General features: G+C 44.6%; 4 protein-coding genes and 1 pseudogene across 4 annotated transcripts; all 5 read right to left on the minus strand.

Annotated features, from left to right (window-relative positions):
* On the minus strand, nucleotides 1-1699 carry LOC138405157 (serine/threonine-protein kinase pim-1-like). The gene has a single exon (XM_069511712.1). The coding sequence runs from the start codon at nucleotides 1534-1536 to the stop codon at nucleotides 541-543; it is 996 nt and encodes a 331-aa protein (XP_069367813.1). The 5' UTR covers nucleotides 1537-1699; the 3' UTR covers nucleotides 1-540.
* Nucleotides 1700-2937: 1238 nt separating this feature from the next.
* LOC138405158 (uncharacterized) lies at nucleotides 2938-5172 on the minus strand (annotated as a pseudogene).
* A 567-nt stretch (nucleotides 5173-5739) lies between these two features.
* Nucleotides 5740-6735, minus strand: LOC138405149 (serine/threonine-protein kinase pim-1-like). Its single transcript, XM_069511671.1, has one exon. It carries the CDS (start codon nucleotides 6733-6735, stop codon nucleotides 5740-5742), a length of 996 nt encoding a protein of 331 aa, XP_069367772.1.
* A 2492-nt stretch (nucleotides 6736-9227) lies between these two features.
* On the minus strand, nucleotides 9228-14678 carry LOC109638319 (serine/threonine-protein kinase pim-1-like). The gene has a single exon (XM_069511822.1). The coding sequence runs from the start codon at nucleotides 14515-14517 to the stop codon at nucleotides 13522-13524; it is 996 nt and encodes a 331-aa protein (XP_069367923.1). The 5' UTR covers nucleotides 14518-14678; the 3' UTR covers nucleotides 9228-13521.
* On the minus strand, nucleotides 9808-10803 carry LOC138405150 (serine/threonine-protein kinase pim-1-like). Its single transcript, XM_069511672.1, has one exon. The coding sequence runs from the start codon at nucleotides 10801-10803 to the stop codon at nucleotides 9808-9810; it is 996 nt and encodes a 331-aa protein (XP_069367773.1).
* Nucleotides 14679-15146: the final 468 nt, after the last annotated feature.

Here is a 15146-nt window from a genome sequence, read left to right on the forward strand (position 1 = left end):
GGTGTTGAGCATCCTGACAGCCTGGTGGATGAAGCTGTCTCTCAGCCTGCTGGTCCTGGCCAGTAGACTCTGTAGTCTCCTCTCTGAGGGTAGCAGGCTGAAGAGGCTGTGTGACGGGTGGGTGGGGTCACCTGCAAGGCGGAGGGCTCTGTGGGTGAGGCGGGTCTTGTAGATGTCTTGGAGCCAACGTCCCCCGGACAGAATGATGTCACTGATTAGTCTGTTAATCAGCGTTCAGACCACTTGATCCTCCTGTGGGGTTTGTCATTATCGAGGCGTTTATAATCACTGACTGGAGCTTTGCTGATTTTATCACTGACTTTTCTTTGACTCCTTGATGTGGAAACTCAGAGACACTGTGTTGTTATTAGGGCTACAACAGTTTGTTCAATAAAGACATGTACGTTTTTCTCTTTCAATCAGGATTGCTCTATATTGTTCTGCATCCAGCTCTATCCTGACTTGTCTCCCAGTCCCTGTAGCAGAGAGGCATCCCCAGAGCATGATGCTGAATCCTGGCCGTGGATGGGGTCAGAGGAGTCAGGAGGTGCAATTTGTCAGCCATGGGTGACGCTGGAGCTCCGTCAGGGTGGGGCGCCTCGCCTGGGCCATCTTCAAACACAGTCGAAGGAAATGCTTGCAATCTGTGGACAGTCCAGAGGATATTTTCAGCTCCTTATTGAGAAATCCTCTGGTAGTAAAAACACTTTTGTGAAGCATTTCATAGAGGACAATCCCAAGCTGCCATACGGTGGTTGGACCAGGCATGTGTTCAGAATGGTAGTACCACTCTGGAGGCATGTGTCTTCGGGTGCCACGGAATCTGGTGATAACTGTGTCTTTTTGTACAATTTCACTCAGTCCAAAATCAATGAGGCGGACACATGGGGAAATTTTGCCAATACCAATCAAGATATTCTCCAGTTTCAGGTCGGAGTGAAAGATGTGCCTCTTCTCCAGCCCAATAGCAGCGTCCACCAGCTGTCTCATAATGTTCTTGGCCTCCCACTCCTGTAGAGACCCTCCGTTTACAGCTGTGTAGTCAGCAAGGTCCGAGGCACATTCAGGTCTCTCCAGCACCAGTATCAACTCGTGGCTCAGGTCATACCAGTCCAGCAGTTGTATTGGTGCTGACATCCCTGCAGAGTCATCTTTTTCTTCTGCTAGTTTTAACATTATGGCCACCTCTGCAGGGAGCTCCTTCCCATGTAGGCACAATGGTGGGAGGCAATGTTTGTCCTGTATGTGTTTGATGGCTACTGGGAAACAATCTTCTCTGCGGAAGCCAGCAAAAACGGCTCCGAAACCTCCTTCGCCAAGCTGATCATACTCCCAGTATTTATCCAGGAACTTAGCTCTTGCTAGGTCTCCTGAGGCCTCACACATCTCAGTCGGCTCACTGCTCCTCCTCCTCTTCTTTCCTTTTTCCTCTGCATCTTCTCTGTCCTTCCTCTTCCTTCCTCTAACCCTGGGAGCCTCCACAGTGGGTTCCTCAGCCACAGGACTGGGTGTTTGATGGGAATCAACAGGATACATCTCTGTCAAGTCTCTGCTCCCTGTGATGGTTAAAGAGGTCCAGTGACAAAAATGATGAATATTAAAGACTTGTGAATTAAGTCAACCAAGTCCAGTTGATCTGTTCATTCAAATATTCACAGAGGAATGAACACTTGCTCTTTATTGTTTGTGTCTGAAAGCAAGGTGACACTGATGACTTTAAAGTGGGTCTATAAGCAAAGTGACACTGATGACTTTAAAGTGGGTCTATAAGCAAGGTGACAGTTATGACTTTAAAGTGGGTTGCCACGCCAACAACCCAAACAGAAGAAAAGTGAGTCTTATGAAATGTTCTGATAATACAAAAACATGTTTTAATTTAAAAACTAAGTTGTATGTTTTTAAATGGGTCTGGATTATCCACTGAAAGTCATCATGCTACACTATTGAAAATAACTGGTTCACTGTGCACAATGGGCTCATGGACCTGTTCAATGTGCAAAGGCTATTTGTATGTTATGTGTGTGTGTGCATGCCTGATGTCTGCGCTCTGTCAAAGAGCCAAAGGTTTAAATTATTTAATGTAATTTGTTTGTGCTGTTAAAATATTACACGTGTGTGGATGTGTTCTTGTTCGCTGTGCATGACAGCCTTTAGGACTTGTTTAACCATGTTTTGGCAGTAGCCTGTTGTTTTCGCCGAAACTTGTTAAATACAAATGTGTGTGGAAATATGAAGATGCCTATAACCTATTCTTAACCCCAGGCTAAAAAAATGTCCAACTAAAACATTATTGCTACACTAATAGAAGAACTATGAGGCAATGCACAGACAATTAAAGAGCCTTTTGCTCCGAGTAGGAAAAACACACTCAGATTGAAAAGGTAATTTTACAAGTGAACCTTATATCTCTGTGAACGCACAACAGCAACTCAGAGATGTCACCTCATGTCATTTGTGTCGTGTTTGAGACTTTTAAACTCCCATCTGTCATAATTCAGCTCTCTGCACCTTACAATGTTTAGCACTACTTTTTTATTTGTTTTGTTTTATATTTCATATATTCTATTTCACTTTTACATTTTATAATCTATTTTTATTTTTTATTTTATACCTTGTGTCATTTCCGAGCATGGCTAAAGGGGAGCCTGGGACTCAAGCATTTCATTGCCAGCAACTGTGAAATGTAATTGTTGTGCAGATGACAATAAACCCTTGAATCTTGAATATATCAATATATCTACATGTTTATATATTTGATTTATTTGGCAGTGATTCCTTTAGTGTCTTTATAAAAACCCTTCTGACAAATAAATGCACTTGAGGTTTTATTTTTTCAAGTTTAATCAGAAACATTATTTTAGACAACAATCAATATTACACATAAACACACATGTACAAGTTTTCTTTCTGTAAAATATACACATACGTTCACACCTTTTCAAAACATTTTTGGACATAACTTAAAAATACAGATACTAATTATGATAGAAATGTTCACGCAAAGTACGATTTACCATTTGACCCTTATTTTTCTGTTTAAATACAACTTTTTCTTTGTCTAACAGTAGCTCTAAACACTGACGTTGGTTCTATTCAGAGTCCCATGAGTATTTCCTGGTACGGTTGCTTCTGCTCAAAGCAGTGTAGGACTGCAACTCTGCTGCCTGGTCTAGACTCTGAATTGTCAAGTTATATAAGTTATAATATTTCTAGCCATAAGAGAGGCTCCATCCAGTGGGGTGGATGCCATCTCTCCTCATGAGACCAGGCTTTCCCCAGAATTTTGGCCAATTTTCTATACAGCCCACATTATTTTCTAGGCACCATCTTGACAACCAGCTGTTAAATTGATGCATGCCACTAAACATGTCATCACTACTCATATTTGGCAGGGGGCCAGAGAAGATTACGGTGCCTGACATAGTTTTGGCGTATGTACACACCGATTTAACATTAATTTTAGTGACCTCCGACTGATGCAGGCGGGTGTCGTTACTGCCGACGTGGATAATAATCGCATTAAATTTACTGTTACGTTTAGCCAGCAGTTTAAGATTTGACTCTATGTCGCCAGCTCTGGCCCCGGGGATACACTTAACTATGGTTGCTGGTGACGTAAACTTCGCATTTCGTACTATGGAATCTCCAATGATCAGAGTCGTGTCCTCAGCCTGTGCGTTGCTGAGAGGGGTAAATTTATTGGAAACACGAATGTTATGGTGAAGAGCCGGGGGCTTTGATTTAGTGCTATAATTCTTTCTGTGAACTGTCACCCAATCACCCTGACTTCCCGGCTGCTCGGGGACCGCTGGGGGGGGCTGAGGAAGCTAACACTACTGGGCTCGCACCATCTACTGAGGACAAGCTAATGCTAGCCGCTAAAGGTTGTGCCTCAATGGTGCGGAGCCATGCCTCTAGCTGACTACGCCTCGCCTCCAACTTACTAAATAAACTACATTTAATACACATATCTTTACCACTAAAGGAGGCAGAGGAGTGGCTAATCATCAGACACACCGAGCAAAAGAGGACAGGAGAGGGAGAGGAAGAGGGGGAAGCCATGGCTGCCGCTAAGAGCTAAGTTTGCTAACCGGCAAAGAAATGACGCTTCACCGATGTTTAGCGTGAGAGTGGCAGGCACGGAGCAGGAGATTAAGGTTGTAATTGTGGATAGAAAGAGAGTCGATATAGAAACGTTTTCAGAATAATAGAAATATAAGAGGAAGAGAGCAGTATTCAGAACAGCGACAGACACAACAGCAATAACAACAACTGGAAATGACTCAATACGCTCACCGTAGTACATCAGCCGATCTCCTGATCTGATCATCAATTTGCCTCATATTGATGAACACATAGAAAATGATCTCTTTATTACGGTTCCCGTAATAGTTCAGTCTAATTTATCATTACATTGTTCAACACTGTGGATTTAGAAGGACACTGTTTCCTCTCTGAACTGTAAAAACACACCAGTCACTTATTTCAACTTGGTAATTTACTGTTGTTATATCTGCCAGTTGCAGCTTTGCGTGTTTGTCCTGACATGGTTCATCTGTAGTTTTCCTCCCTCAATGACCTGACATTTATTCCACAGAAGGCAGCGTCATGTGATGGTCTTGTGCCTAGACGTGTTGAGTATTTTCCTTTTCCTGTCTTGTACCTGATGCCAGCACAGTTTTCCAACTGTGATTTCTTTCTATAAATCGTAGTGGCTCGGAGAAAAAGGCCAAAGAGATCTTTTTTCCAAGACTTCTCTTATTATTACATAATATTTAAATATCATTAAGCTGCCATCCATGGAGGACCTCTACACCCAGCAGTGTAGGAAGAAGAGAAACGGATCATTAAAGACCCAGTTTCATCCCCCAGGCCATAAGACTTTTAAACTCCTCCCATCTGTCATAATTCATCTCTTTGCACCTTACAATATTTTGCACTACTTTTTATATTTTATAACCTATTTTTATTTTTTTCCTTGTGTAATTTCTGGGCATGGCTAAAGGGGAGCCTGGGACTCAAGCGTTTCATTGCCAGCAACTGCTAAATGTAATTGTTGTGCAGATGACAATAAACCCTTGAATCTTGAATATATCAATATATCTACATGTTTATATATTTGATTTATTTGGCAGTGATTCCTTTAGTGTCTTTATGAAAACCCTTCTGACAAATAAATGCACTTGAGGTTTTATTTTTTCAAGTTTAATCAGAAACATTATTGTAGACAACAATCAATATTACACATAAACACACATGTACACGTTTTCTTGTACATGTGGAGGGGCAGAGTCCGTGTGTGAGGGGGACAGTGCAGGGAGGGTGTTGAGCATCCTGACAGCCTGGTGGGTGAAGCTGTCTCTCAGCCTGCTGGTCCTGGCCCGTAGACTCCGTAGTCTCCTCTCTGAGGGTAGCAGGCTGAAGAGGCTGTGTGACGGGTGGGTGGGGTCACCTGCAAGGCGGAGGGCTCTGCGGGTGAGGCGGGTCTTGTAGATGTCTTGGAGCCACGTCCCCCGGACAGAATGATGTCACTGATTAGTCTGTTAATCAGCGTTCAGACAACTTGATCCTCCTGTGGGGTTTGTCATTATCGAGGTGTTTTTAATCACTGACTGGAGCTTTTATCATTGCTCTATATTGTTCTGCATCCAGCTCTATCCTGACTTGTCTCCCAGTCCCTGTAGCAGAGAGGCATCCCCAGAGCATGATGCTGAATCCTGGCCGTGGATGGGGTCAGAGTCAGGAGGTGCAATTTGTCAGCCATGGGTGACACTGGAGCTCCGTCAGGGTGGGGCGCCTCGCCTGGGCCATCTTCAAACACAGTCGAAGGAAATGCTTGCAATCTGTGGACAGTCCAGAGGATATTTTCAGCTTCTTATTGAGAAATCCTCTGGTAGTAAAAACACTTTTGTGAAGCATGTCATAGAGGACAATCCCAAGCTGCCATACGGTGGTTGGACCAGGCATGTGTTCAGAATGGTAGTACCACTCTGGAGGCATGTGTCTTCGGGTGCCACGGAATCTGGTGATAACTGTATCTTTTTGTACAATTTTACTCAGTCCAAAATCAATGAGGCGGACACATGGGGAAATTTTGCCAATATCAATCAAGATATTCTGCAGTTTCAGGTCGGAGTGAAAGATTTGCCTCTTCTCCAGCCCAATAGCAGCGTCCACCAGCTGTCTCATAATGTTCTTGGCCTCCCACTCCTGTAGAGACCCTCCGTTTACAGCTGTGTAGTCAGCAAGGTCCGAGGCACATTCAGGTCTCTCCAGCACCAGTATCAACTCGTGGCTCAGGTCATACCAGTCCAGCAGTTGTATTGGTGCTGACATCCCTGCAGAGTCATCTTTTTCTTCTGCTAATTTTAACATAACGGCCACCTCTGCAGGGAGCTCCTTCCCATGTAGGCACAATGGTGGGAGGCAATGTTTGTCCTGTATGTGTTTGATGGCTACTGGGAAACAATCTTCTCTGCGGAAGCCAGCAAAAACGGCTCCGAAACCTCCTTCGCCAAGCTGATCATACTCCCAGTATTTATCCAGGAACTTAGCTCTTGCTAGGTCTCCTGAGGCCTCACACATCTCAGTCGGCTCACTGCTCCTCCTCCTCTTCTTTCCTTTTTCCTCTGCATCTTCTCTGTCCTTCCTCTTCCTTCCTCTAACCCTGCGAGCCTCCACAGTGGGTTCCTCAGCCACAGGACTGGGTGTTTGATGGGAATCAACAGGATACATCTCTGTCAAGTCTCTGCTCCCTGTGATGGTTAAAGATGTCCAGTGCCAAAAATGATGAATATTAATCCAACACTTTCACAAAGTTGAATTAAGTTGAATTAAGTCAACCAAGTCCAGTTGATCTGTCCAATCAAATATTCACAGAGGAATGAACACTTGCTCTTTATTGTTTGTGTCTGAAAGCAAGGTGACACTGATGACTTTAAAGTGGGTCTATAAGCAAAGTGACACTGATGACTTTAAAGTGGGTCTATAAGCAAGGTGACACTGATGACTTTAAAGTGGGTTGCCACACCAACAACCCAAACAGAAGAAAAGTGAGTCTTATGAAATGTTCTGATAATACAACTTAGTTTTTAAATTAAAACATGTTGTTGTATGTTTTTAAATGGGTCTGGATTATCCACTGAAAGTCATCATGCTACACTATTGAAAAAAACTGGTTCACTGTGCACAATGGGCTCATGGACCTGTTCAATGTGCAAAGGCTATGTGTATGTTATGTGTGTGTGTGCATGCCTGATGCTAGCAACTGCTAAATGTAATTGTTGTGCAGATGACAATAAACCCTTGAATCTTGAATATATCAATATATCTACATGTTTATATATTTGATTTATTTGGCAGTGATTCCTTTAGTGTCTTTATGAAAACCCTTCTGACAAATAAATGCACTTGAGGTTTTATTTTTTCAAGTTTAATCAAAAACATTATTGTAGACAACAATCAATATTACACATAAACACACATGTACAAGTTTTCTTTCTGTAAAATATACACATACGTTCACACCTTTTCAAAACATTTTTGGACATAACTTAAAAATACAGATACTAATTATGATAGAAATGTTCACGCAAAGTACGATTTACCATTTGACCCTTATTTTTCTGTTTAAATACAACTTTTTCTTTGTCTAGCAGTAGCTGAAAACACTGACGTTGGTTCTATTCAGAGTTCCGTGAGTATTTCCTGGTACGGCTGCTTCTGCTCAAAGCAGCCAACATCCCCACTATTGGAAATAACTAGCCTTCCTATTGTAATGCAAGCATGAGCAACAGCGGGGAGGAAAAACCCCCAGGTAGAAGAAACCTCCGGCAGAACCTGGGCTCGGTGTGGACGGCATATGCCAGGACCGGTTGGGGTGAGTGGAGAAAAAAATAGGGGAACAAAAAGAATGAAAGGGGGGGTTGAGTCACAGTCTCAGGTCATGGGTTTGAATCCATCCCGGGAATCTCCACGTGGATGTTGGCATGGTCTTCCAAGTTGGTCCCCCCAGGCGCTCCTGCGTCCCTCATGGTCCAACATGCACAGTAGGTGGACCCATGGCCCCACAGGTGAGAGGTCCTCAAGTGAGACTGCTGGTGGTTGCGTGACCCTCCATGTCAGCGACCTCTACTAGGTCCATCCCTCATCAGGACCTGAGCCAGGACGGGCTCCGGAGAGCCGCACAGCATCGACCAAGGAGGGGAGGAGAGGCTCAGGGTTGAGCTAAAAGCTTTATCAAAAAGGAAGGTTGTAAGTCTTGCCTTAAATGTAGAGACCGTGTCTGCCTCCCTCACTGAGAGTGGGAGCTGGTTCCACAGGAGAAGAGCTTGGTAACTAAAAGTTCTACCACCCATTCTATTCTTCGTAACTCTAGGCACTACAAGGAGTCCAGAGTTTAGGTAGCAAAGTGGTCTGTGGGGGCAGTAAGGAGTTATGAGCTCTTTAATATAGGATGGGGCCTGATGGTTGGGGGCCTTGTAGGTCAGTAGGAGGATTTTAAAATCTATCCTCTGTTGAACAGGGAGCCAGTGAAGGGAAGCTAAGACAGGAGTAATGTGATCCCATCTTCTGGTTCCTGTCAGTACTCGTGCAGCAGCGTTCTGCACTAGCTGAAGGGTTCTTACGTAATGTAATAAAGGCATGAATCAATTCTTCAGAATCCTGTTTTGACAGGATTTGTCTGATTCTCTTTATATTACACAGATGAAGGAAAGCTGTTCTGGAGGTTTGACTTATTTGTTGGGTAAATGAAAGATCTTCATCAATGATAACTCCTAGGTTCCTCACAGAGGAGTTTGGAACCAGGTGGATGTCATCTAGGTTCACCCACTGTTTAGAAAGAGTTTCTCTGAGATGCCTAGGACCCAGGATTATGACCTCAGTTTTGTCTGAGTTTAACAATAAGAAATTCTGGGTCATCCAGGCCTTGATGTCCACTAGACAGTTTTGAAATCTAATTAAATTTTTCAGTTCGTCTGGCTTCATAGATAAATATAACTGGGTGTCATCTGCATAGTAGTGAAAACAATGTTATGTTTCCTAATAATATTGCTTATGGTAACATGTATAAATTAAAGCGTATTGGGCCAAGAACCGAACCTTGTGGGACTCCATGATCAAACCCTTGAATCTTGAATATATAAATACATCTACATGTTTATATATTTGATTTATTTGGCAGTGATTCCTTTAGTGTCTTTATGAAAACCCTTCTGACAAATAAATGCACTTGAAGTTTTATTTTTTCAAGTTTAATCAGAAACATTATTGTAGACAACAATCAATATTACACATAAACACACATGTGCAAGTTTTCTTGTACATGTGGGGTGGCAGAGTCCGTGTGTGAGGGGAAGAAAGGGTGGGGGGGACAGTGCAGGGAGGGTGTTGAGCATCCTGACAGCCTGGTGGGTGAAGCTGTCTCTCAGCCTGCTGGTCCTGGCCCGTAGACTCCGTAGTCTCCTCTCTGAGGGTAGCAGGCTGAAGAGGCTGTGTGACGGGTGGGTGGGGTCACCTGCAAGGCGGAGGGATCTGCGGGTGAGGCGGGTCTTGTGGATGTCTTGGAGCCACGTCCCCCGGACAGAATAATGTCACTGATTAGTCTGTTAATCAGCGTTCAGACCACTTGATCCTCCTGTGGGGTTTGTCATTATTGAGGTGTTTTTAATCACTGACTGGAGCTTTTATCATTGCTCTATATTGTTCTGCATCCAGCTCTATCCTGACTTGTCTCCCAGTCCCTGTAGCAGAGAGGCATCCCCAGAGCATGATGCTGAATCCTGGCTGTGGATGGGGTCAGAGGAGTCAGGAGGTGCAATTTGTCAGCCATGGGTGACACTGGAGCTCCGTCAGGGTGGGGCGCCTCGCCTGGGCCATCTTCAAACACAGTCGAAGGAAATGCTTGCAATCTGTGGACAGTCCAGAGGATATTTTCAGCTCCTTATTGAGAAATCCTCTGGTAGTAAAAACACTTTTGTGAAGCATGTCATAGAGGACAATCCCAAGCTGCCATACGGTGGTTGGACCAGGCATGTGCTCAGAATGGTAGTACCACTCTGGAGGCATGTGTCTACGGGTGCCACGGAATCTGGTGATAACTGTATCTTTTTGTACAATTTCACTCAGTCCAAAATCTATGAGGCGGACACATGGGGAAATTTTGCCAATATCAATCAAGATATTCTGCAGTTTTAGGTCGGAGTGAAAGATTTGCCTCTTCTCCAGCCCAATAGCAGCGTCCACCAGCTGTCTCATAATGTTCTTGGCCTCCCACTCCTGTAGAGACCCTCCGTTTACAGCTGTGTGGTCAGCAAGGTCCGAGGCACATTCAGGTCTCTCCAGCACCAGTATCAACTCGTGGCTCAGGTCATACCAGTCCAGCAGTTGTATTGGTGCTGACATCCCTGCAGAGTCATCTTTTTCTTCTGCTAATTTTAACATTACGGCCACCTCTGCAGGGAGCTCCTTCCCATGTAGGCACAATGGTGGGAGGCAATGTTTGTCCTGTATGTGTTTGATTGCTACTGGGAAACAATCTTCTCTGCGGAAGCCAGCAAAAACGGCTCCGAAACCTCCTTCGCCAAGCTGATCATACTCCCAGTATTTATCCAGGAACTTAGCTCTTGCTAGGTCTCCTGAGGCCTCACACGTCTCAGTCGGCTCACTGCTCCTCCTCCTCTTCTTTCCTTTTTCCTCTGCATCTTCTCTGTCCTTCCTCTTCCTTCCTCTAACCCTGGGAGCCTCCACAGTGGGTTCCTCAGCCACAGGACTGGGTGTTTGATGGGAATCAACAGGATGCATCTCTGTCAAGTCTCTGCTCCTTGTGATGGTTAAAGATGTCCGGTGACAAAAATGATGAATATTAATCCAACACTTTCACAAAGACTTGTGAATTAAGTCAACCAAGTCCAGTTGATCTGTCCAATCAAATATTCACAGAGGAATGAACACTTGCTCTTTATTGTTTGTGTCTGAAAGCAAGGTGACACTGATGACTTTAAAGTGGGTCTATAAGCAAGGTGACACTGATGACTTTAAAGTTGGTCTATAAGCAAGGTGACACTGATGACTTTAAAGTGGGTTGCCACGCCAACAACCCAAACAGAAGAAAAGTGAGTCTTATGAAATGTTCTGATAATACAACTTAGTAATTAAATTAAAACATGTTGTTGTATGTTTTTAAATGGGTCTGGATTATCCACTGAAAGTCATCATGCTACGCTATTGAAAAAAACTGGTTCACTGTGCACAATGGGCTCATGGACCTGTTCAATGTGCAAAGGCTATTTGTATGTTATGTGTGTGTGTGCATGCCTGATGCCAGCAACTGCTAAATGTAATTGTTGTGCAGATGACAATAAACCCTTGAATCTTGAATATATCAATATATCTACATGTTTATATATTTGATTTATTTGGCAGTGATTCCTTTAGTGTCTTTATAAAAACCCTTCTGACAAATAAATGCACTTGAGGTTTTATTTTTTCAAGTTTAATCAGAAACATTATTGTAGACAACAATCAATATTACACATAAACACACATGTACAAGTTTTCTTTCTGTAAAATATACACATACGTTCACACCTTTTCAAAACACATTTTTGGACATAACTTAAAAATACAGATACTAATTATGATAGAAATGTTCACGCAAAGTACGATTTACCATTTGACCCTTACTTTCTGTTTAAATACAACTTTTTCTTTGTCTAACAGTTGCACTAAACACTGACGTTGGTTCTATTCAGAGTCCCATGAGTATTTCCTGGTACGGCTGCTTCTGCTCAAAGCAGCCAACATCCCCACTATTGGAAACAACTAGTCTTCCTATTGTAATGCAAGCATGAGCAACAGCAGGGAGGAAAAACCCCCAGGTAGAAGAAACCTGAGGCAGAACCTGGGCTCGGTGTGGACGGCATCTGCCAGTGAGTTGAGAAAAAAATAGGGGAACAAAAGGAATGAAAGGGGGGGTTGAGTCACAGCCTCAGGTCATGGGCTTGAATCCAGCCTGGAAATCTCCACGTGGACGTTGGCATGGTCTTCCAAGGGCGCCTCCCTCATGGTCCAACATGCACAGCAGGTGGACCCATGGCTCCAGATGGTCCTCAGGTGAGAGTGCTGGTGGTTGCGTGACCCTCCATGTCAGCCCTGCGACAGACCGGCGACCTCCACTAGGTCCATCCCTCATCAGGACCCGAGCCCGGACGACCTCCGGAGAGCCGCACAGCATGGACCAAGGAGGGGAGGAGACCCAAGGAATTAGAGACATGTAATAAGGTACAACAAAATAAACAAGGCAGAGAATGAAGAAGAGAGAAGGTGCTGGTTTCTGGTGCCTGATGGGTGATCCCCCAGCAGTCTAGGCCTATAGCAGCATAACTATGGATGACTATGGCTCAGGGTTGAGCTAAAAGCTTTATCAAATAAGAAGGTTGTAAGTCTTGCCTTAAATGTAGAGACCGTGTCTGCCTCCCTCACTGAGAGTGGGAGCTGGTTCCACAGGAGAGGAGCTTGGTGACTAAAGTTCTACCACACATTCTACTCTTAGTAACTTAAGGCACATACAGATACAGAATTGACTGGATCTGTAGGTATGGCAGTGCAACAACAGAAGAAAAACAGTCGTGCAATCAACATTGGTGCAAAAAAACAAGAGCTTATTGACTGGTCAAAAAAAGTGAAAACAGCTATATGTGCAAAATAGTTTGTGGGAATGTTAGAGTTCAGTGTTGATGGGGAGGGGACAGTGACTGTGTGTCCAGGTAGAAGAAAAGAGGAAGGAAGGGTGGGGGGGATGCAGAGTCCGTGTGTCAGGGAGGTGGGGGAAGGGGGGGAAAGGGGGGGGGGGGATGCAGAGTCCGTGTGTCAGCGGGGTTTGGGACGGGGGGTGAGGGGGGATGCAGAGTCCGTGTGTCAGGGGGGTTGGCAGCAGAGTCTGTGTGTGAGGGGGAGAAGGGGGGGGGGCAGCACAGAGAGGGTGTTGAGCATCCTGACAGCCTGGTGGGTGAAGCTGTCTCTCAGCCTGCTGGTCCTGGCCAGTAGACTCCGTAGTCTCCTCTCTGAGGGTAGCAGGCTGAAGAGGCTGTGTGACGGGTGGGTGGGGTCACCTGCAAGGCGGAGGGCTCTGCGGGTGAGGCGGGTCTTGTAGATGTCTTGGAGCCAACGTCCCCCGGACAGAATAATGTCACTGATTAGTCTGTTAATCAGCGTTCAGACCACTTGATCCTCCTGTGGGGTTTGTCATTATCAAGGCGTTTTTAATCACTGACTGGAGCTTTGCTGATTTTATCACTGACTTTTCTTTGACTCCTTGATGTGGAAACTCAGAGACACTGTGTTGTTATTAGGGCTACAACAGTTTGTTCAATAAAGACATGTACGTTTTACTCTTTCAATCAGGATTGCTCTATATTGTTCTGCATCCAGCTCTATCCTGACTTGTCTCCCAGTCCCAGTAGCAGAGAGGCATCCCCAGAGCATGATGCTGAATCCTGGCCGTGGATGGGGTCAGAGGAGTCAGGAGGTGCAATTTGTCAGCCATGGGTGACGCTGGAGCTCCGTCAGGGTGGGGCGCCTCGCCTGGGCCATCTTCAAACACAGTCGAAGGAAATGCTTGCAATCTGTGGACAGTCCAGAGGATATTTTCAGCTCCTTATTGAGAAATCCTCTGGTAGTAAAAACACTTTTGTGAAGCATTTCATAGAGGACAATCCCAAGCTGCCATACGGTGGTTGGACCAGGCATGTGTTCAGAATGGTAGTACCACTCTGGAGGCATGTGTCTTCGGGTGCCACGGAATCTGGTGATAACTGTGTCTTTTTGTACAATTTCACTCAGTCCAAAATCAATGAGGCGGACACATGGGGAAATTCTGCCAATACCAATCAAGATATTCTGCAGTTTCAGGTCGGAGTGAAAGATGTGCCTCTTCTCCAGCCCAATAGCAGCGTCCACCAGCTGTCTCATAATGTTCTTGGCCTCCCACTCCTGTAGAGACCCTCCGTTTACAGCTGTGTAGTCAGCAAGGTCCGAGGCACAGTCAGGTCTCTCCAGCACCAGTATCAACTCGTGGCTCAGGTCATACCAGTCCAGCAATTGTATTGGTGCTGACATCCCTGCAGAGTCATCTTTTTCTGCTGCTAGTTTTAACATTATGGCCACCTCTGCAGGGAGCTCCTTCCCATGTAGGCACAATGGTGGGAGGCAATGTTTGTCCTGTATGTGTTTGATGGCTACTGGGAAACAATCTTCTCTGCGGAAGCCAGCAAAAACGGCTCCGAAACCTCCTTCGCCAAGCTGATCATACTCCCAGTATTTATCCAGGAACTTAGCTCTTGCTAGGTCTCCTGAGGCCTCACACGTCTCAGTCGGCTCACTGCTCCTCCTCCTCTTCTTTCCTTTTTCCTCTGCATCTTCTCTGTCCTTCCTCTTCCTTCCTCTAACCCTGCGAGCCTCCACAGTGGGTTCCTCAGCCACAGGACTGGGTGTTTGATGGGAATCAACAGGATGCATCTCTGTCAAGTCTCTGCTCCCTGTGATGGTTAAAGATGTCCAGTGCCAAAAATGATGAATATTAATCCAACACTTTCACAAAGACTTGTGAATGAAGTCAACCAAGTCCAGTTGATCTGTCCAATCAAATATTCACAGAGGAATGAACAGTTGCTCTTTGTTGTTTGTGTCTGAAAGCAAGGTGACACTGATGACTTTAAAGTGGGTTGCCATGCCAACAACCCAAACAGGAGTGAGTCTTATGAAATGTTCTTGATTATACAACTTGGTTTTTAAATTAAAACATGTTTTTGTATTTTTTTAAATGGGTCTGGGTTATCCACTGAAAGTCATGATGCTACACTATTGAAAATAACTATTCTTCCTATTGTAATGTCCCAAGTGTGGAAAACATACAGCATTTCAATTTAGTTTCTAGTGTTAAATATTTCTGAATACTAACCCTACACCAGGTGTACTGTGCGGTAATTCATAGTACATGTAATCAATATATGGGGGTTTGTGTTAACTTAAGGCACATACAGATACAGAATTGACTGGATCTGTAGGTATGGCAGTGCAACAACAGAAGAAAAACAGTCGTGTAATCAACATTGGTGCAAAAAAACAAGAGCTTATTGACTGGTCCA

Source organism: Paralichthys olivaceus, chromosome 16 (genome assembly GCF_024713975.1).
Source record: "Paralichthys olivaceus isolate ysfri-2021 chromosome 16, ASM2471397v2, whole genome shotgun sequence".
Taxonomy (NCBI): domain Eukaryota; kingdom Metazoa; phylum Chordata; class Actinopteri; order Pleuronectiformes; family Paralichthyidae; genus Paralichthys; species Paralichthys olivaceus.

What these genes read in the sequence shown, in the direction of transcription:
- LOC138405150 (XM_069511672.1), bottom strand. Translation starts at nt 10,803, where the DNA reads ATGCATCCTGTTGATTCCCATCAAACACCCAGTCCTGTGGCTGAGGAA.
- LOC138405149 (XM_069511671.1), bottom strand. Translation starts at nt 6,735, where the DNA reads ATGTATCCTGTTGATTCCCATCAAACACCCAGTCCTGTGGCTGAGGAA.
- LOC109638319 (XM_069511822.1), bottom strand. Translation starts at nt 14,517, where the DNA reads ATGCATCCTGTTGATTCCCATCAAACACCCAGTCCTGTGGCTGAGGAA.
- LOC138405157 (XM_069511712.1), bottom strand. Translation starts at nt 1,536, where the DNA reads ATGTATCCTGTTGATTCCCATCAAACACCCAGTCCTGTGGCTGAGGAA.